This window comes from Eurosta solidaginis, chromosome 2, assembly GCF_040869045.1.
Source record: "Eurosta solidaginis isolate ZX-2024a chromosome 2, ASM4086904v1, whole genome shotgun sequence".
Taxonomy (NCBI): Eukaryota; Metazoa; Arthropoda; class Insecta; order Diptera; family Tephritidae; genus Eurosta; species Eurosta solidaginis.
This window is the reverse complement of record NC_090320.1, coordinates 58,354,369-58,377,100: the sequence shown is the minus strand read 5'-3', so window position 1 is coordinate 58,377,100 and position 22,732 is coordinate 58,354,369. Positions and strand designations below refer to the sequence as shown.

The 22,732-nt window shown below is 40.3% G+C and overlaps 1 protein-coding gene across 1 annotated transcript in view; it reads right to left on the bottom strand.

The window, feature by feature from the left end:
- Positions 1 to 2,076: 2,076 nt before the first annotated feature.
- Positions 2,077 to 22,732, bottom strand: part of l(2)41Ab (lethal (2) 41Ab) — a 37,890-nt gene continuing 17,234 nt past the window's right edge. Inside the window, exons 4-6 of the mRNA XM_067765471.1 lie at positions 5,861 to 6,005; positions 3,207 to 3,415; positions 2,077 to 3,147 (exon numbers count right to left, since the gene is read on the bottom strand). Coding sequence (XP_067621572.1) covers positions 2,347 to 3,147; positions 3,207 to 3,415; positions 5,861 to 6,005 — 1,155 coding nt within the window. The 3' untranslated portion in view covers positions 2,077 to 2,346. The remainder of the gene's footprint in view (positions 3,148 to 3,206; positions 3,416 to 5,860; positions 6,006 to 22,732) is intronic.

The following is a 22,732-nucleotide window of genomic DNA, read 5'->3' as shown; positions in this document are numbered from 1 at the left end:
TTATTTGTAACTCCTGTATACGACCTCTAAAAGCTTCTATCTCGGCATCCATTTTGTCCTCGAGCTGTACAATTTTTGTATTATGTGCTTCTAACTGCGAAGACGTTTGTGCCACCTGCAATGACAAGCGCTCCTCTTGTGCTTCCATCTTGGATGTAATCTGTGCTTTCAACTGCTGAGCCAACTTAGATGTCATATATGTCTTCTGTTCTTCAAGTTGATTTTCCATCTTAGATTTTATACGGTTCTCCTGGGATTCTAGTTGGGATGCCAATTGCGACGACATTGATGCTACTGTCGATGTTTGTGCAGATATTGCAGCCAATATCATGTTCAAGTCTGTGCTGGTAACTGTCTGCGATGTTTCGTTTTTCTCTTAAATTTTTGTTGTATCCTCGCCATCAAGATGAAAGACATACTCTTCCACGTTAATTCCCTCTAATTCCATTGCCTCTCGTAGTCGTGCCTGAAGTTCGAGTTTATTGCCGGTTGTATTCAGTCCACTGCTCCCCAACTCCTTCTTCAGTTGCTGGATCTTCAATTCGCTCCAATTTGCCATGTCCAAGTTGTATTCGCAATCTTCGGAATTTATTCAACAATTCCTCTTCTGACTCCAATTGTAACGATTTTAGTGCAATTCCGCTTATTTGCAACCTTCTGCTAACGTTCGAATCACTAAACTGTTGAATAAATAACTCCAATATTCGATAATGCAAAATGGGCTTTATTAGACTACCTTCAAAATAACACTTCTATTGCTCCCCAGATAGCGTCTTAAATCAAACTGATTGTCGTGCCTCTACCGTTGCTGCCTTTTATACTCTGTGATTTCTCGTTGGCATACTTCTAAGCGCTTCCATTTCTAGAATTTACTAGTTAGTTATCAGCTATAAAATTACTACGTTTATAGCTTCTCATATGCGCGTCTGATACTTGCACAATTATAATTACCTACGTTTGGGAGCATCTCAGATAAGATATATGCATGTGTTTGTGCGACTGTTCTCCGCTGCGTGTACGTACATATATGTAGATATAATGATTGATTTATTGATGTGCATACAAGTCACTGCTTAGCATCGGCTTAGAGATGATAGTATCCCTTAGTGTTGCTAATATTCGTCACAATATGTTAAGCGCTGACAGCCTCCATATGGGAGAAAATTTGTCTGAACTCCCACGGCTTTTCGTGATAACTTTTGCTAACTTTTGGCATACAGACTACGCCCTTTTCGATTCAGACGAATAAGATTCATCTGAATATAGATCATGAAGGTAGAGAAGAACGCAATATATCTACGAAGACTTCGTTAAATTCGCACAACAATATACTGTAATAGCTTTCAGTCCGACCTTACCGGACTGAATCTTACATATTTGTGCGTGACATCAGCCATCTGTGTGCTCCGTAACAAATACTTGCCTTGAATCTAAGTCACCGATAATATTGGAACGTCATCTTATGGTAAATTGCTAATACAACATCTACCGTTCTTCAGGAAGGTTTGTTAAACTACGTAGTCGGTCAACAGAAACTTCACATAAGATTGAATGTGTCCATAGTGTTACTACCATATCGAAAACCACAATTAGGTATCAGAACCTACGTTAAAAATGTCTTCAACCTCTTGGAAAATACTAGAAGTTTTATAGCTTCCACGCCCCTGCAGAAGACGCTTTTCATGAGCTTCAAGTCCATTGTTTACTATACTCAAGTCTTCTATCAAAGATATGAGCAACTTGTTTTATTCTAATATGGTAAGACTTGCACATGATATTCGAAACTTTGTAATCGGACGCTTACCTAAGATCAGAAGTGGAAGAGTGTTCAAGAGATCACTAGACTATCTAGTAAATTGAAGAGGACGAAGAAAATACAAATGAAATATAATCGCAACATAGACATTTGTGGCTTATGATGACCGAAATAGCATCCGCGTACTTCGTGGGTTCTACAATGAAATCGCAACATAGGCATTTGTCGCGTATGATGACTGAAATGGCATCTGCGTACTTCGTGGGTTCTACAATGAAAACATGAAGGTGCATGTTGAAATGTTTTCTGAATGATGCGACTTTTCATAGGTATCAATGGGAAATTATGATAGGCACCGCTTTTGACTTCTAAAATATTCCGTAACTGCTGCTCATTACAACAGAGATCACACACATACTTAAAAGCTCAGGACGCTGAATATTTCATATGCATTTGAGGTTAGAAATAAAGTTTTTTTATTTAATGTTTACGAAGCCAAAAATATATTTTTGAAAAGAAGTTAGCAAGGATCTGCATACAAAATATATATAAAAATAATTTGACCTCAATTTTCAATCACTGCGCATCAATCAATCTCTTAGAACTTGCGTTATTTTTGCAAAGAATTTTTTCCGCTCTGGAAATTCGGTAGTCATAATCTGTACAACATCCAAAAGATTATCATTGGTTTCCATTTGCTTCTCCAACAATGGACCCAACGTTGTTTCCGGACGTATTTTGGGCATAGTTGTGCCTGCCCCTAAACGACGATATGATTTTGCACGATTTTGCTTACGAACAATACGCTCTAAATTGTAATGTTTCAACAACATGCCCTCGTCGATCTTTTGACGCAGTATTTCACCTTGCTCCTTTTCATGATTAATGTCTTCATGCAAACGATTGAGATCGGCGCGTATACGTTCGTTTTCGCTTGTTACTTTCGTCAACTGTTCATCGCTTATGGTGCTTATTTCATTTTGAATCTTTTTCAATCGATTACGTAAGTCAACAACTTTCTGTTGGGATGATATGCCAGTTTTCATGCGTTGAGCCTTAACTTCGGCTAACTTTTTAGCTGAAGCGGCTACATAAATATGCTCACGGTGTGTCACACCATGCTGCAAGTCTTGAGCGAGTTTCTCTTGAGCTCGTGTTAGCTGCTGAAAACGTATACGCATGCGATGTATTTCATTCTTCATGGTACCAATTTCGCTATTGTGGCTCATTTCCTCCTTACGCCAACGTAAAGTCTCTTCAACGAGTTTATATTTGGTTTCCCACGAAAGTGATTCACGATGTTTTTCTAATACCAAATCTTTGTAATGTTCGATTTCGTCTTGTAGCTCATCGATTTCGGCTTCCGTATTTAAAACATTCATTTCATGATCCTGAAAAAGTTCAATGGAAAGACTTACCATACATATGAGAAGGTTTTTTTTTAACTCACCTTTAGTTTTAGTACGAGTTCAGCGTGCTCTAGTTGACATTCGCCCTCTTCCACATCATGTTGCTGTCGTGCTTTACCCAACTTTGTATTCAATAGTTCTAGTTTAGTCAAGAACGTTTGTATGTCACGCTCGAGTTCTTTAGTGATTTCCTCTTGCTTTTCCAAATCTACATCGATTTTCAGTGACTTTTGCTTTATTATACCGAATTCTGAAAATAATCATTAAAAAATATGAATTTTCTGTAAAATTCAACTTTCGCCTTAGAAATTCTCTTTCGCTCTGGACTACCTAATCTTTTGTTGAGGGATTACGGAGTTCCGCTGCTCTGTGGTCTGCTCCAGTAGACAGGAGCTGCGAGTCAGCAAAGTTAACGCTGGGCCGGCGCTAGCTCTGAGCGGTAGTAGCTTTTAGCGGTCGGCCGAGTTCATTGGGTGCACCAAGCTGCTATGACCCTTCACTGTCCAATGGGAGCCCATGTGTTTTGTGTTAATATCCCGGAAACCCTTTATGATGCTGCTGCGTGGAGGATGACGAGGTGGAATTATCGAATTTGGCTAACTTATTGCCAGATGTAGGCGATATTATTTCGGCATAGTTTCACTCGAACCCCCGGAGAGTTGGAACATCGTTGCAATTCCTCCGCAGTGGCTTATATAACAAATAAATATACGATAACTTTGAAAGATTGAGACCACGTGTGGCATGTTTTGTATGCCGATTCCGAACGGCATCTGCTAACACAGATTCGAGAAAATTTTACGAAAAATTTTAACTTTTAATTGAAGTTTTGTGGATATGCAGTTTAAATCTAACAAATGCTAAAATGCAGGCTTTCGTAGATCGAGTAACTGCGAAACTAATAAGGTTAGGTTGGGTTTTATGAGGTTGATTGGAAGGAACAGAGAAAATATTTGACCTGAAGAGCGCATCAGACTGAAACTTAGCCATGTCGTTAGTGAACAAATCAAGTAACCCAAAACAAAAAAAAAAACTAAGTGTGTCTAAATTCGGGTGGAACCGAACATTATATACTCAGCGTGAGATTCGATTGTACAGTTCATTCCAGATAAATTACTTTTAAGGGATTTATTTTTTTTTTTTTTGAAGCTCCAGAAATGTTTTGTAATGCTGGATCGGAATGGGGTCGTCCCACATCCCAAAAAAATGTCTCCCAATTTCCTCTTACAAATAAAATAAGTGAAATATCATTGATACAAAGCTATTTTACTTAAGATATAGCCTATTATTCTAGACTACCACCCTTTTGAACATATTTAATATACAAGTGGGCGTGGTTCTTAATCGATGCCGGCAATTTCTACTAGAAATATTTCCAGCTGTAAGGAAAATATGTGCACCCAATCTTATTAAGATCCGGTTTTTTCTTCGAGTTATGGCTCCCGAAACATAGAAAATTACTTGGTCAAAAGATGGGCGGTGCCGCGCCCATTTTCAAAAATTTTGTATTTTTTAATTTTTCTTGATATAATTCCAATTCGGAAATGAAACACCATTGATATAAAGCTCTTTTTTGCAAAGATATAGTTATTTTTTATTCATTTATGACACTTCTAAAAAACTTTTATATAAAAGTGCGCGTGGTTTTAACCCATTTCGTTAATTTATCTTCGAAGCATTCTTTATAGTTAAGCGAATCTCTGCCGAATTTTGTTATGACTAATAATATTTGTAAAATTGATTTTATCACAACTGGCCGGTCCTACGCCCATTTTCAAAAAGCTTTCGACATTCTAGGTGTTTTCCTAAATGTTATATATGTAAAAAGTGGGAGCGGTTATCATCCGATTTCGCTCATTTTAAATAGCGATGGGAGATGAGTGCCAAGGAATCCATATTTACTCAAGTTATCATGTGCACAGACTGACGAACAGACAGACGGACGAACGGACATGGCTAAATCATATATGTAATACTCCTATATTGCTAATAGTAAATGCTCGCAATGTGTTTTGAATTCGAAATCAAAACAAGACAGCCTATACAATTTTTGTGATTGTAGCAGCATAAGTGTGACAAGAAAAAATTAAAATTTTGGTACATTCGATTATTGAATACAAAAACAAAAACGTTTAAACAGCAATAAATCGGCACTCTGATGTTTGGGAATGTACCTAGCCTCTTGTAGCAATATAGGAGTATTACATATATGGGCTAAATCAATTCTTTTTTTCATCCTGAGTATTTTGATATATGGAAGTCTATATTTATCTCGATTCGTTTATGCCATTACCGATCAATTAAAGTTTAAAAAAAGTCTTAAAATCAATCCACCCACCGAATTTCATTACCTTAGCGGTATTCGTTTTTGAACTATCGCAATTTTCCATTTTTCTAAATTTTCGATATCGAAAAAGTGGGCGTGGTTATCGTCAAATTGCGCACATTTTCAATACCAATCTATTCTGGTTCCAGATAAGCCCGTAGACAGAATTTGGTGAAGATATTTCAATATTTGCTCAAGTTATCGTGTTAACGGACCGACAGACGGACAGGGTTAAACAAATTGTTTTCGATACTGCTGATTTTTATATATGGAAGTCTATATAAGTACGCCGTTACCCAATCAAAGTTAATATACTCTATGTGTAAAGCAAGCAAATGCAAGTATAAAAAAACAATACATAGTACTCACGTTTCTGTGTCACCTGTATTTCGGTAAGTTGATTATTGCGCTTCTCCGACAAGTTAACATAATGATTCTGCATCATCAACCAAAATTGCTGTAGCTCCCGTATCTGTTGTTCCATGGCTTGTATAGATCTTTCCAATAGTTTTATCTACATAAGTAATAAACGGCCTTATGAATATTTATTTCGACGGTATATATCGTTTAAAAAAAAAAAAAAAATAAATGTAAGGCGCGATAACCTCCGAAGAGATCTAAGGCCGAGCTTCTCTTCCAATTTGCGTCGTGCTCCTCTTGCTTTTCCCTACAAATTGGCCGGACGGGACCTACATGTTTTATGCCGACTACGAACGGCATCTGCAAGGCAGATGAGTTTTCACTGAGAGCTTTTCATGGCAGAAATACACCCGGAGCGCTTGCCAAACACTGCCGAGGGGCGACCCCGTTAGAAAAATTTTCTTCTAATTGAAAAACCTTATTTCTAAAATTTTGATGTTGCTTTGCCCGGGGTGTGAACCCAGGGCATACGGTGTGGTAGGCGGAGCACGCTACCATCACACCACGGTGGCAGCCGATATATATCGTTTACTGTAGCGTAAATGACGCTATCTCAACTGCCGGTTGGAAGCGTTTGAAGAGCACCCTATTTCAGAGTTTGAAGAACGATCGATTTTGTAATTTAGTGCAACCGCCTTTTCTCAGAATTCGCTTGAAATAAAACCCAATTCGAAGCCTAATTCTTTAACTTAATTCATGAGAAAATGCGATTCGAAAGCTGTTAAATCGAATCCACTTATGTACATAATAAGTCCCCAGACTTTTTGTTTTATAGACGCAGTATCTTCATATATACATATATGTCGTCTGTACGTGTGTTTGTGACTGAACTCTTAAACGACTGAACCAATTTTAATAAAATTTTGTGTGTGTGCTCATGGGGAGATATTTTAGATTCACAATCGGTCCGTTTTCGGTAACGTTTTACAAGACGGTGCACCACCTAATTTTTGTCAAAAATTATCAAGGGTGGTATCAAAAGATTCGTTTCGATTAAAATTTTTATTTCTGTCAAATGATATAAGCAAAAAATGGGTTCATATTTCATGTGGTTGTTGTATTTTGCCGTGTTTGTTGTACACGCAATTTTGATCCCAAAACCGGTGTTGGACCCACCCAGGGTTATTTTTTTAAATCACGTGCGAAGGCCGCCAGCGCAGAAAGCTGTTCTGTGCTCAAAAACTATGGATCGGCCCCATATTTCGGACCCTCTCGGGGTCATTTTGTGTTTCTTGTAAATATCTTTCGACAGAAATAAAATTTTTAATTTCCGCTTTCGGATTTTAAAAATGGAGGCCATAACGCGTCGTTTGATACCACTTTTGTTAATTTTTGATAAAAATTAGGTGGTGCACTGTCTTCTAAAACATTACCCAGTTTTCTTTATTATCTTTCCGGGAAGTGCGGGAGGGGAAGATCTGTTCTAAAAATAATTTATTTATGGTGCGATTTCCTTGAAATTGTGTACAGAGTTATCGCTTTGACTGAGTTAATATTTGAGAAACGTTTCTTCCTGGGAAGAGGACCAGGGACAGACCTATTCCGAAAAATCTAATTTATGATGCGATTTGCATGAGATTTGGTTGGTACGTATTTATCAAGTTTAATATTTTAGTACAGGGCTCCTCATCGACAAGCTTAATATTTGGGACCTTTCTATTCGTAAATTGGACCAAGATGGTGCGATTTATTTGGAATTATTTAGGCAGCGTTTCGAATAGGTTAATCTTATAAACATATGTATGTATAAAAACGAATGCAAATCTGTTGGTAGCATTGTCTCAAGAATCGACTGTCTAATTTTAAAATTCATAGCTGCGCCAGTTTCGTAAAGATCCGTACATGGTTTCTAAGTGGATTTAAGTTCCATATGCGGACCCACCTCTGAGATATAGACCAAAATGTGGACCAGGACTATCAAAAGGGATGGGATGGGGGAGTGGTTAAACCAGGGGTGGTGGCTAAGAAGAGCGAAAGGCGACTTATACAAAAAGCCATAGGCTGAAAAAGAGAAAAAAGAAAATAAGAGATAGGAATGGAAATTGGAGACGGGGGTAAAGAGAAGGGAAGACAATTGAGAGAGGGTGAGAGAGAGGGAGAGTAAAGAAGTGGGAAGAGAAAATGAAGATAAAAATAGAGAAAGTGCGAGGAAGGATAAGGAAGAAGAAGCTAGAAAGTGAGAAGGTGAAAAAATAGAGGGAGGTTGAGGGAGCTGAATTAAGTGAGAGTAGAGAGAGAAAAATCAAGAAAGTGAAAGGGGAAGATACAACGGAGAGACAGGTCTCAAAAGGGGAGGGGGTAGGGGGTGAGAAACAAGAATTTAATAAAATTTCTTTTGCAGAAGCTAAAGTATGACAAATTCATCTGTTTACTGAGCAAGTAGATACATCACAGGGATTAATATTAACGGCCAGGTGAACGTCTCTCTTTTATGTAAAATGAAGGTTACTTTAAAAATTGTGGCTGTGTTAGTGTCATATATTTTTGCAGGCCGTAGAGAGAAAATCCGAGCCCGGGACTAAACAATTTATGGACCCCATATAAAAATCCACTAAACCATTTCATTAATATGAATTAATGACGTCTCATTCATGAATCATTATTGATGGATTACATCAAAAAAATTGTTTGCCACATCAACTAAATGCTTTTTGGACTAAGAGCTGAAAATAAAATTAACACAGAATATTTACTATTTATACTGTTTTGTTGTAGCGTAGAAATAAAATTCTCTTTTAACAGCCACATATTGATTGAAATAATCTTTTCTAGTTATGTGGTAACATTTTAGTACAATTCTGATAAATGATGATTATAAATCTATATATTAATACGCTAACAAAATTTCCATACAATCAATTGACAGGCTGTTTCGCATACTTAGCATACGTAAAATCATATAAAAGTTTTATGAATCGATTCGTATTGATCAGCCGCAGTGCATAGGCCTATTTTTGTTAACAAATATTACTCTATTTGTTTATAATTAATAGAAAAAGTTTTTTGTAAATTCGAAAATCTGTGCAACTATCGAAATTGCTTTAATAATTTGGGAAAAATTTAAACAACGTGACATCAGGACGAACAAGGCGACGGCTGTTTCGATTATCTATATCTATATCTTCTATAAATCTTATAAAATAAAATCGCTAAATGCCATGTATGCACATAACTTTACACAGAATGCTCCGATTTTAAAATGGTTTTTTGCATTTGAAAGCTTAGCTGCGTGAGATGGTACAGTTAATATAATATGAAGGTATATATTATTGGGGCGTGGCAAATTGCCAAAATGTAGTCAAAAATCATAAAATTTTTGTTTACACAGCTATAACTCATAAACGGATAGATGGATTTAAAAAATTCTACTTTTCAGTAAAACTTTGAAATATTTGCCTTCGATCTGCATCAAAAAAAATACTCGATTCCTTTCTTATATCAGCCAAATGGTTTAAACAAAAGTAACATTTTTATCAAAAAATGCGTATGTGTGTTTGTTCGCTGTGAACTGTCCGCGCTAATTGCTTTTGAGTGAGGCTTGATGCGACACATAGATACGTACATATATGTATAGTATTCGCTGCGTTATTTAACTTCGGGCGTAGGTTTATAGGTATGTATGGATGTACATCACTACATAGTATAAAACAAAGTCGCTTTTTCTGTCCCTATGTCCCTTTGAATGCTTAAACCTTTAAAAATACGCATCAGATTTTGATGCGCTTTTTTTAATAGATAAAGAGTGATTGAAGAGGAAGTAACGGATGAACATATTTGGCTGAAAATTGGTGGAGGGGTAGCCTAGAACCAGGAGACAGACATAGGATAATTTTTATCCCGTTCTGGATAGGGTCTTGAGATGAAAACGTGGACCTGGGTAATCCTGGGATATGTTTGTACAATATGGGTATCGAATGTAAGCTGTTTATGAGTACTTTGATACGGGGTATTTTTCGTACCCGCGGGTAACTAGGGTATCGAGATATAAGCGAAAACGTGGACGCGGGTACCCCTAGAATGTGTTTATAGAATATGGATAAGAAATGAAAGCTGTTGATGAGTGCTTTAGTACAGGGTAGTTTTCATACCTATTTGTGAAGAATCTCGAGATATAGGCCAAAACGTGCATCAGGGTAACACTCGGATGTGTTTTTACATTATGAGTATCAAATTGAAGCTGTTGATGAGTGCTTTAGTACAGAGTAATTTTTATACCGCTGGGTGACTAGGGTCTCAAGATATGGGCAAAACCTGGACCCGGATACCCCTACAATGTGTGTGTAATATGGATATCAAATGAAAGTTGGTGCTGAGAGATTTAAAGTAATTTTCATTGTGATATTCGATTTAGTTGCATTAACTTGGCAAAACTGATAAATGTGAATGCGAAGCCGAAATAAAGACATGAATTAATAATACCCACATAACTATTTACATACGTCCTATTCGATTTGCCTGGCAATAAGGGATGAAGAAGAATGGGAAAAACTTTAGAGAAGAGAAAAGAGGGAAGGAGAAGGAGACTGAGAAAGAGATAGAGTGAGACGAAAATAGATATAGATGAAGCGAAAAGACGGAGGGAGGAGGGAATAAAAGGATTAAGAAAAAGTGAGGAGGGGGGGGGGGGCAGAGTTAGATGGAAAAAGCTTATTAAAATGTATGGGGATAGACCAAATTTAGGTCAGAAAAACGTCTGAGGGGTCTGCTAGTACATATATAAAAAGAAGTGTACATTTTGATTGTCACTCCATAACTCGAGAACTGATAGAAAGATTGCCATGACATTTTTACGATAACTTAGTAGGAACCCGGAGAGTGTTTGTGAAAAGTTTTTTTTTTCGGGAAGTGGACCAGGGACCGATTTATGCTAAACTATCGTATATATGGCTCGATTTGTCTAAAATTTGATGTGTAGGTAGCGTTATATCTAGAATACAATGTCGGATAATTGTTCTTTCGGGAAGTGGATCAGGGACCGATTTATTCTAAGCTATTGTATATATGGCTCGATTTGCTTGAAATCTGATATGTAAGTAGCGTTATGCCTGGATTAAAATAACAATAATTTTTCTTCCGGGAACTAGACCCGGGACCGACCTATTCTAAACAATAATTTTTCTTCTGGGAAGTGAACCAAAAACCGGGTTATTCTAAAATATAATATTCGTAATGCGATTTAGTTAAGTTTTGTAAATTAGTAGCATTTTGTCTTAATTAAAATATAGCATAATTTTTATAGAATAGAGGTCCTAACAAATGTATACTAACTATTGTTTTTCGCACATGCATAATTTGCTTCCCCTATATTCCTATACAAATATCATTTCACAACATTCATGAATAGAATACCTACACAGAAAAAGGTTTTTTACCCGAGTAGAAAAGGGTTTGAAAGTTTAAATTTTGAAGCTGGAAATTGCTTCCACTAATATACTATTAGACTTTATTTGAAGGGTTTAGGTATTCTCTCTCACTAGGGTAGGCACCTTGTCGTTGGTGTGAGGGCTTAGCCGAACTCCATAGCGCCCGACTATGAGGCGGAGCTGTTTAGGACTGACATCTACGCCGTTTCGCCTCATAGGAGGGCGGCGGGATGTCGGTGACCAAGAACTGCCAACCCCCTAATCCAGGGTGTTATGCGGACCGTGCCTATTGGACGATTTGCAGCCAGGGGATAAATTCGGCTGTATTCGAACGGAGCCTTCGCGATACCGGGCCATCTCGGGAAGAAGTTATGGCCTTACCGCAGTAAGGGGCGTTGCTGTGGCGGACGGTTCTTTCCCCGTATATAATACTGGACCGCTGAGCCCGCCTTGTCGGGCAGGTGGTCGTACGACCAAGATGAACAACTCATTACCTGAATGTAATAAGGAGGATGTAAAGAGGAGGACTGAGTCGCAATCCAAGGACGACAAATACGAATTAAGCGATGCGTCGGACTCGGGGAGCGAGAGTAGTGCTGATTCAATGAACTCCGTGTTGGAGAAGCACACAAATGAAAACGGAGTAGAAGAGTGGAGAAGGGTACGGAGCAGAGGAAGTAAAAGAGCTCTCTCGCAGTACCGTGCACCACTAAGATTTGTACAACGCTTGGGAGCAGTGGTCGACCCAACAGAAGTGGAGATCGAGCGCTTGGAATGGGCCCATGAAGCGGTAGAAGTAGGTCGAAGGCAGTTCAAAAGGTTTGCTGCGAGAAACCCTCGGTTCTGCAACCGGTACGAGGAGGAAGAAGCGTCGAATGGCAGAATGAAGAGGCAACGTTCGGCAGAAGGCGACAAGCCTGCTTTCAAGAGGCAGAAAGGACCCAGTCCTAGAGCCGCGAGGCAGGGCAGTCGCATAGACAAGACAAGTAGGCCCAAAGCTGTAAGACAGATGGGTTCCAATAGCGAGGTAGCAACTACCTCGAAAGCTGCCAGTCAGAGGGAAGTTCCAACTACGGAAGTAGGAGATAAGCCAAAGGGAGATAACGCTAAGACTCCGGCTTTCTCGGAGGCGCTAAAGGGAGTTAACGCGAAGACTCCGGTGTTCTCGGAGGTTCCAAAGGGAGATAACACTAAGACTCCTGCTTTTCCCGAGAAGATGAGTGATGTGGCAAAGCAGTCACTGACTGTGGCGCTGGTTGATCGTAGCAGTCCGTTCGGACAAATGACTACTGAAAGGTGGAGATCTGTGGAAAGGGAGCTTATTAGCTTAATGCTTAAGATGATGCGGGAACAACCAAGTAAGCCCCTTCCAACCTTTGATTCGGGGGGATGGTATAATGGTGTGAAGATGATAGCGTGCGACAACATCGCGAGCTTGCGGTGGCTGGAGGAAGTCGTTCCAAACCTCCAAAGGCAAGGCACGAATGCGCGGTTTGAGGTGGTGGATAAAGCGCAAATCCCCACGGTACCAAAAGTTAAGGTATGGATACCATGCGTGATGAAGTCGGAGGATACACTGCGAATCCGAACATACCGACACAGGATTGGAAGGTACTTACTGTATCTCGGCCTACCGAGGATGGTCAGTTCTACATCTTCCAAATAAACAAGCAGGCGGAGGATATTTTGTACACGCAGCTTGGCAAAATGTCCTTTGGCACTGGCAAAATTTACATGCGACTCAGGAAAAGAAGTCCTGAGGATAAAAATCCTAACACGCTGGAAGTGGGCGAAGTCGAAAAGGACCTCAGAAGCCTAAGGGAAAAAAGACAGGTGGAGGTCCCCGACGTCACCACGAACGTGATAGAAGAGGACCAACCGCTAAATGGTGCTGTGACTCGCACAGAGGAACACACGGCACAACATTCACGAGGGGCTGAAGGGGGCCTCGAATACTCTAAACCAAAAGGGCAAGAGGAGGACGACGACGTCAAGACGAAGGTGCTGGAGGGGGACAAACAGCTCAATGGTGCTGCGAGTCCTACAGATAAACCTCCAACACAGTAAAGTGGCGTCGAGCGAACTCCTCCCTACCCTTGAGGAGGGTTCGTTTGACGTGGCGCTTATCCAGGAGCCGTGGCTCTCATCGGGAGGAAAGGTTTCTGGACTTAGCGCGCGCGGGTTTGGCGTTTACTACGCACAAACGGAAGGACGGGTGCGAGCTGTAGTAATGGTAAGGAAACAGCTGCATTCATATATGCTGCCTAATTACACCACCGAGGATCTCGTAGCGGTGGCCGTTGAGCAAAAGAATAAGCAGGCATTTATCCTGGCGTCCTGCTACATGGCCCATGCTGCGGAGGTTCCACCGATGGAGTGCAAAAGGCTAGTACAGGAGGAAGGGCGCAAAGGGCGGTTGGTCATAGGCGCAGATGCAAATGCGCACCACAATGCGTGTGGAGGAACAGATACGAACGAGAGAGGCGAATCTCTATTTTGTTACATCCTGCAAACCAATTTGCAGATAGCCAACAGGGGAAATGTTCCTACATACATTGGTCCAACATCCAGCAATGTTCTGGATATTACATTGAGCTCCGAGCGTGATATATCAAGGTATGATTGGATGGTTCTCGATAGACCATCCTTCTCCGACCATGCGTATATAAGCTTCAGCATCCCACTAAAGAGGGTAGAGAAGGGAGGAACCTTTAGAAACCCTAGGGCAACGAATTGGACTAAATTCCAGAAACATGTAGAAACGAAACTGGTACAACCCAAAGAGGTTGCTAATATAGAGGAACTGGAGGAGTCGAATGAATTCCTAACAAGGACGCTTATGACTGCGTATAAAAAAGCTTGCCCTCTAAGAAGATTCAGAGGAAAAGCAAAGCCGCCATGGTGGAGCAATGAGCTGAGTCTTCTAAGAAGACAGGTAAAAGAAATGTTTAAACTCGCAAAGACCGCGGAAAGCGAAGCGTGTCGGGACGAGTACAGGGATCTACTGAGGATCTACAAGCGTGAAATTACCAGGGCGAAGAGAAACTCATGGAAAAGTTTCTGTACGGACATAGAGTGCTCCAGTGAAACAGCACGGTTGAAAAAAGTCCTAGCAAAGGGAAACATAGTCCAGGGACTAATAAAGAAAGAGAACGGGGAATGGTCACGTGATAGTGAGGAATCCCTTGAGGTGCTTCTCGATACACATTTCCCATCGGGAGACGGTTTAGAAGAACCAGCAGACATCACTCACACTTCGATCACGGAGCTAGTGGTGCCGGGCTTGGTGACCGATACCAAGATCGAGTGGGCAGTGAAGACGTTTTCTAAGTTTAAATCGCCGGGCCCAGATGGTATATTCCCGGCCATGCTACAAGTCTCAAGTAGGGCGGTCGTGGAATGGCTTAAAATAATATTCGATGGGTGCATAAGACTGAATCATGTACCGCACTCTTGGAGAACTGCTCGTGTAGCTTTTCTACCAAAGGCGGGGAAGATCGGTCACGTGTATCCCAAAGACTATAGACCCATTAGCTTAACATCATTTCTGCTCAAAACCTTTGAGAGGCTGATAGATGTGTACATAAAGTCCAACGTGGATGAAAAGCTGCTCTCCACAACACAGCATGCGTACACCAAAGGCAAGTCGGTAGACACCGCATTGCATAGGGTGGTAATAAGCATAGAGAAATCCCTGGAATATAAGGAGTATGCTCTAGGAGTCTTCTTGGACATTGCCGGGGCTTTCAATAATGTTGCAAAATGGGCGATTATGGATGGTCTTAATTACATTAAAGTACATCCTGCCTTAATCAGATGGATCGGCTGCATGTTAAATTGCAGAAAGATTACATCACAATGGGGATTGTACGAGGCCACGAAATCAGTGGACAGGGGCACGCCGCAGGGAGGGGTGCTATCACCTCTGCTGTGGACACTGGTCATCAACCAACTGCTCAGGCAATTCGATGAGGGACCCGTAAAACTTACGGCTTACGCAGATGACGTTGCAATTGTCATAAGTGGAAAATGCCTTCCAACGATTAGTTCTTTGATGGATCGGGCGCTTCGGGATATTCATACCTGAGCATCTAATATCGGGCTGAAAGTCAATGCGGAGAAGACGGATATGGTCTTGTTTACAAAGAGGTACAAGGTCCCAAATTGGACCAGGCCTAAGTTAGGAGCGGTGACCTTACAGGAGAAACCTTGCACAAAATATCTAGGAATCATCCTAGACAGTAAGCTGTCATGGAAGCTCAACTTGGAGGAGAGGGTCAAGAAGGCCTCAACGGCACTCTATGCATGTAAAAGAATGCTGGGGTGTACGTGGGGCCTATCGCCCTCTCTTTCTCATTGGGTTTATTTATTTTTATTTATTTATTTATTATTTAAAGTCGACGACAAACTATGGTCGACTGCATAATATAAAAGATATATAAATATACAACTCAAAAGATAAAATTTAAGATATATCGAGCTTTCAACAATGTTATATTACAAACAAAGAAATATTAATGAACATTACTATTTAATTTCAGAATATAATAATAATAAGAAATATGAGCAGAAATAAGATCTTATGCCGAAATCGTATACTGGCGGAATGCATCAGATTCCGCTCAGCATGATTTCGGAATGCAGTGGATTCCAATCTCCCTGTTGGAATGCAACAAGATTCCAATCAGCATGTCATGGGAATCCGGCAGTGCTAAGAGTAGTGTCATGAGGATACGCCATCACAAGGCATAAAAAAGTAACATGACCTGTGTTGTTGGAATGCACCGGATTCCAATCAGCTCGATGCCTTACCCATAAGATTATACTGCCGGAATGCATACGATTCCGGTCAGTGACTCATGAAAAAGCATGTTTTTTAAGTTGTTGGAATGCACCAGATTCCAATCAACACAGTACTGTCTTGTTCCTTCTTAATGATACATGTTGATAAATGTTCCTCCATCCTTAAGCGAGATAGTTCCTGTTTTTTATCGAAGGAATAAAATGCCGGCAAATTAAATTAACTTGTATCTCTTAAATTAGATAGGCAAGTATTGCATTACGTATAGTGGCAAAAGTACATTCAAGACTGATGCAGCTATACAAGTCATTGTAGTGCGCGCACCAGATAAGAAGAGGATTATTTTTAGCAAAGTTTCGTCGACAAAGGGGTAAATAGAAAGGAACGTAGTGTCTGGATACTCTAGGGGGAACCGCAAAAAACAAGCGGCTGAGGAGGTCCGCGGAATCAATTTCTCCAATAATGAGCTTATGGATGAACAATACCCCCAGTAATATTCTCCGATTTTCCAGAGTGGGTAAGTTAATAAGAAGAAGTCTACTTCTGTATGGAGGAAGGTGGAGACTTGAGTCCCAATCAAGGCCGCGCAATGCAAATATCAAAAATTGCTTTTGAACTGACTCAAGACGCTTTATATGCTTTTGAGAAACAGGGGACCAAACGCATGAGCAATACTCGAGTATTGGACGAACCAGCGATGTGTAAAGAACCTTAGTGAGGTACGGATCATCGAACTCTTTAGCCCATCTTTTAACAAATCCAAGTAAACCCAACGCTTTGTTGGCTATAGATGAAATATGCATGCTAAAATTCAATTTCGGATCAAAAAGGACACCTAGATCATTTGCAATAGATATACGCTCCAAAGGCGTACCATCTATTACATAAGATTTCAATGCTGGCTTCACTCGGTGAAATGTCATATGCTTACATTTAGAGCAATTTAAAGCTAGTAAATTTGTTGTGCACCAACATTGGAACGAGTCCAAGTCGGCCTGAAGAAGATCCAAGGAACTCAAATCGGTAGGACAGTAAGTGTAGCAAAGTTTTACATCATCCGCATACATTATAGTATGGGAATATAATATTGTCTGTGGCAAGTCATTAATGAAAATGGCAAAGAGCAAAGGGCCTAGATGACTTCCCTGGGGTACGCCGGAGGAAACTCCGAACGATTCCGACAGATTGCACTTGAACAGGACTTTTTGGGTCCGGTTAGAAAGATAGCTTTTCAGCCACATTAATAGGTGAAACGGAAAGCCCAGTAAATCAAGCTTATGAATAAGCAACTCGTGGTTGACGGTATCAAATGCTTTGCTGAAGTCCGTGTAGATGACATCCGTTTGCTTGTTCGCTAAAAATCCTTCCATAACTATAGAGGTGAATACAAGCAAATTTGTAGTGGTAGACCTTTGATGAATAAAACCGTGTTGACATGGAGATAAAAGACTAGAACACTGATATTGCAGTTGATTGGTGACAATCTGTTCAAAGACTTTAGGAATGACTGAAAGTTTAGCAATACCCCTGTAGTTTTCAACTTTTGACCTACTACCTTTTTTATGCAGGGGTATAATAAAAGACTGTTTCCAAAGTGCCGGGAATGACGCAGATCCCAGAGATAGCTCAAATAATTTTAAAATAGGCTCATACATGTTTTCGGCGCAGTACCTAAGCACGCAACTAGGAACACCGTCCGGTCCCGGAGAAAAGGTGGGCTTCAAAGATTGAAGACTCTGAAGAACAATATTACCATCAATAGCAGGATTCCTAATGTAATTCGAGCTATCTAAGCGATAGGGATATTGACCAGAATGAAAACCACTGGATGAATACGTGGACTTAAAGAACTCAGAAAATAGTTCAGCAACGTCGTCATCAGTGCAAGCTTTTTTACCTCCAAAGGTTAATGAGGAAGGATACCCAGAAGTTTTCCGCTTTGAATTTACGAAACTGTAAAACTTTTTTGGATTTCTAAAAAATTGGGCTTTACAACAACTCAAGTAATTTTTATAACAAAGCTGATTAAGACGGTGAAATTTAGAACGAGCTATTAGATATTTAGAGAGGTCTGCAGATGCTCCAGATTTCTTGAACCTCTTATAAAGCCTAGATTTGATGTTATTAAGTCTGATAAGTTGCCTTGAAAACCAAGGGGGCTTATTCGAACATAGGGTATAGCGAGTAGGAATGCAGGTATCAAAGAAGCTATCAAGCGTACTGTAAAATATAGAGATAGCCGAATCGACATCAGTGCAAGCATAGAGATCCGACCAATCATGGGAAGCCAACAGATCATTGAGCATAATGAAATTCGCTTTGTAGAAGCATCTAGATCGGGGACGAGACTGTACTTGAATCCTACGGGGTAGGCTGATATCAAGTGATATCTCTAGCGTAGGGTGAAGAGGGTCTTCTGGAAGGGATAAAGGTGGTATTTGCGTAAGGGCAGTACCCACCGAGCCATCCACGAATACTAAATCCAGCATTTTATTTCCACTATTTGGAACATTGTTAATCTGTAAAAGAGATGAGTCTAACAAGCAATTGAGAAACTCATGTTGAGCAGTGGGAGTTAAAAAGTTTGAATCACTTATATTAACCCAACTAACTGTTGGCCGAGCTATGACTAGCATAAACATCCATATCCGAACGAGGTGGTATATACGAACAGCAAACAATTACGCTATAGCTACCGAATGAAAGCCTAACTGCTATGAATTCGATATGAGAGATATTGTCCAGCGAAATCAACTCAGACGATAGGTTAGATTCAACAGCAATAAGGACACCTCCCGCTCTAGAGATGCAGGGATGCACCTTAACGTTAAGCTAATCGTTTATCAAAAAATTTCCACCGTTTCCGTTGAAACACTTCGAAATATTATCGATAAAGAAATTATCAAAATAAATTGTATCTCGTTTTTAACTGAAACGAAAAGCTTTCGTTAACGTTAAAAACGCTAACAAAAACGTGATACTTTATATTTGAATTGTGCTGGCAATGCTATAGCAATGGTGAAGCCGTAAGGTGGCAACAACGAGCGCACATACACACACAAACTCTATGTAATTTGTTTGTGTAATTCGTTGGTGGTAATGTCAAAAATACTTTGAGAAATGTTCGTACTGTCAAAATTCATGAGAAAAGTTGCAATCAGCTTGGCTAATGCTTTCACCTTTAATGACTCCGCCATCAATCAGCTTTGCCAGCATAGTTTGAAATTAATAATCAACATAAACGATTTGATTTCGTTTTGATATGGCAGAAAACGAAACGAAATCATTTCGTTAATTTGACGATCTTAACGTTAATAAACGAAACGAAATGACTTCGTTTCGTTTATTAACGTTGATTATCGTAACGAAATGATATCGTTTCGTTGGTTAAGCATGCCTGTAGAGATGCGATCACGCCGATAAACAGCATATTTATTTGAAAAAACCTCAGAATTGTAATTATCAGGCTTTAGCCAGGTCTCCGTAAAAGCTACAACTTGTGCAGAAAAGTTGAAAGAATTAAGGAAGAATGGAACAAGTTTTGATCGTAAACCACGAACATTTTGATAATTAATGAGAAGACGGGACAGATCAGCAATTACCTTTGTGTTGTTATTACTGGGTTCGTCATACCGTTTTTTGGCTGTAATAAAACAGGTTCGGCCCTCGCCTTTCTCGTGAACAAGTGAACCACAGTATGCTTGGGCCAAAAAGAGGAATCAAGTACCTTATCGAAATATTCATCTGAAAGGGATATTTTAAATGAGGAGATGTCTCTCTCATATTTAAAGTTAAATTTATACACATTGATGTTACTAGTGGGTGCAACACCAAGTTTAGAGCAAACGTAATGAGCAATGTCATTTTCGGTAAGCGAGGCGTGTAATCGGGACACAAATACAGCCCTACGAGGTGGCACGGCAGTCACCTGCAAAGGAGTAGCGGATAGCGCACCAGAGAGCTGGGAAGGTGCGGCCGTTATAGCGTTGGTTATCGAGCCCGTACTATTTTTTTCAGGTACACTTGTATCGCTAGCAACAACCCCAGTATCGGTAACTGTTATTGTTGGAGCTAAAGATACCGGTGGAGGTGTAGGATGAATTGGGGAGTCCAGCGAAATCAACATTGGTGACGTAGAACAAACAGCCGCAAAAGTACCACTATTAGTTCGTGCATCGTTTAATTTGCCATAGATCGTCTCACTGGAAGTCTCGACACAACCTTGTGTAGATTCTTGTGGAGACTCCTGAGCTGCATTGTTCATAACGTCTTTGGTTAGCCTGTTCGTATTAGTCAACGCGGTTGAAGGGACATTCGTAGGAGGACAGCTTTGCCCCTGACTCGAAGACAAGTTGGAGTCATTGTTGGGCATACATTTCTTTCGTTTTGGGGATTCAGATATCACTTTCAATTTTTTAAAGTGAGCCTCCATCGTTTTGAATCTTTCGTTAAGGTCACGAAACCCAATAAAAATGTTGTTGAACTCTTTCTGAGTTTGCCTCATAAAAGCTCGCATGTCATTTTCTACCGAACGACAATCATGAAATGTCCAGTTCAGTCCAATTTTGCTGGATATTAGGTCAACCACCCGACCACCTATGTGAGAGAAACCGGCACAGATAACATGAGCCATATTATCACAGAGCCAACAACAAACATAAGTATCACCACGGGAAATTTTCTTTTGATTGGTGCACTTCTTGACACAGCAATCCAACATAATTGCAAAGTTAAACAAACCCAAAAGAAAAATAGGTAAAAGAAACCATAAGTATAAGATAAATTGAACAGCTGTTCAAAAATTATGGGCAAGAGTTATTTTGGAGCACTGGATGCAAATCGCAAGACAGCGTATAGCTAGCAGCGAACACAACACAAAGCAAAAAGGGCACACAATGACTTGATAATAGCAGCTACCAACAAAAAGGTATGCAGTTATCACAAATTTTCGTGAAAATCTATGATATATGAACACACAGACTGAATGTTTAAATTGCACAAAAAGCCACTATGTATATTGCACTGTGTAAAGATTTAATACGAAATTAAACTTATAAACTGTTTTCTATTATATGAATAAATATTTATAAAAGACAAAACTTGTTTACAAAGTAAAAAGAATAACAATTCGAAGAGCCATCAAAAACACGTCCGCGCACGGCAAGGTTACCAGATTACAGCGATTGTAAGCCCTATTCTATACTATGGAGTTCTTGTTTGGTGGAAAGCCACACAAAAAACAACATACCTCAAAAAATTAGAGGGGGTATGCAGACTATCGATGCTTTGCATTACGGGAGCCCTGAAAACAACCCCGACGGCTGCACTGTATGCCATTCTGCACATTCCACCTGTAGACCTGGTAGCAAAGAACAAAGCGTTAACGACCGCAACCAGGCTCGATGCTTCGGGGCAGCTTGAGCGCCGACCATATGGCCATAGTAGTATAGCGTCCTCAGTCACAAGACGAACAGACTACATGATTCCCTACCTGCACTTTGAGGGAGATCTTAAGGCCACAATAGAGGTGGACGGTTGGCGCGCAAATGGCGGACGAGGCGATACATGTGTACACCGATGGTTCCAAAATAGTGGAAGGAGTAGGGTCTGCGGTATACTGCGCTGATCCGGAATTAAGCAGATCCTACAGGCTGCCGGATTACTGTAGCGTTTTCCAAGCGGAAATATTAGCCGTAACCAAAGCAGTAGAAACCCTGGAAGAGAATAGCTTAAGCTGCAACCGTGTTAACTTTTATATTGACAGTCAAGCAGCAATTAAGGCAATAATCTCGCATAGCACAGCACCTAAATGCGTGTTAGAGTGTAAGCAGTCTCTGGAGAGAATCGGGACAGGGAGAAGCATACATCTATATTGGGTCCCAGGGCATATGGGAATAGATGGGAATGAAAAAGCGGACGAATTAGCTAAAAAGGGCGCATCCCTTGAAGCTTGCTCCGTAGACGTCCCAATTAGATTGGGCGAGATTAAGCGAATGCGAGAGGTGCACATGATCGACCAAGCAGAAAAGGCGTGGGTTCAAGCGCGGGGCTGTAAAGTGTCGAAGATTATGTGTAGGTCTTACAACCTTAGACTAACACAGTTGCTTCTATCATTAAAAAGAGAGGACTGTAGACTCATGACGGGTATTCTGACTGGACACTGCCTTCTGGCGTCACATGCCTTTAAATTAGGCTTGGTCAGTGATAGCAGGTGTAGGAAGTGCGGGTTGGAGGGGGAAACGATCGAGCACGTTCTGTGCTCGTGCCCTGCACTTGCCAGGCTAAGACTCCAGCTATTAGGAGTGATACAGCTGTCAGATCTAGAAGCAGCAAGTGGCTTAAGTCCTAGGAAGCTTCTAGTATTTGCCAAGAGGACGGAGTTATTTTATAACATAGGTCCTGGTTTTTGATAGGGTTTTTCAGTTTGGTCGTTAAAACAAACTTCTGGTAACACTACGGACTCAATCAGTCTATGTGAGGTCCTCATGGACCGGCCAGTTCAACCTACCTACCTACAATATAATATTTACCTAAATAATGATCTTACCCTTGGGATTTTCCTAAATACATATACATACGTTCGTATGATAAGTACCTGCGGAGAGTATATAAAGTCGCACAACTAATACATTATCTCATAACAAATCAAGACGCTGC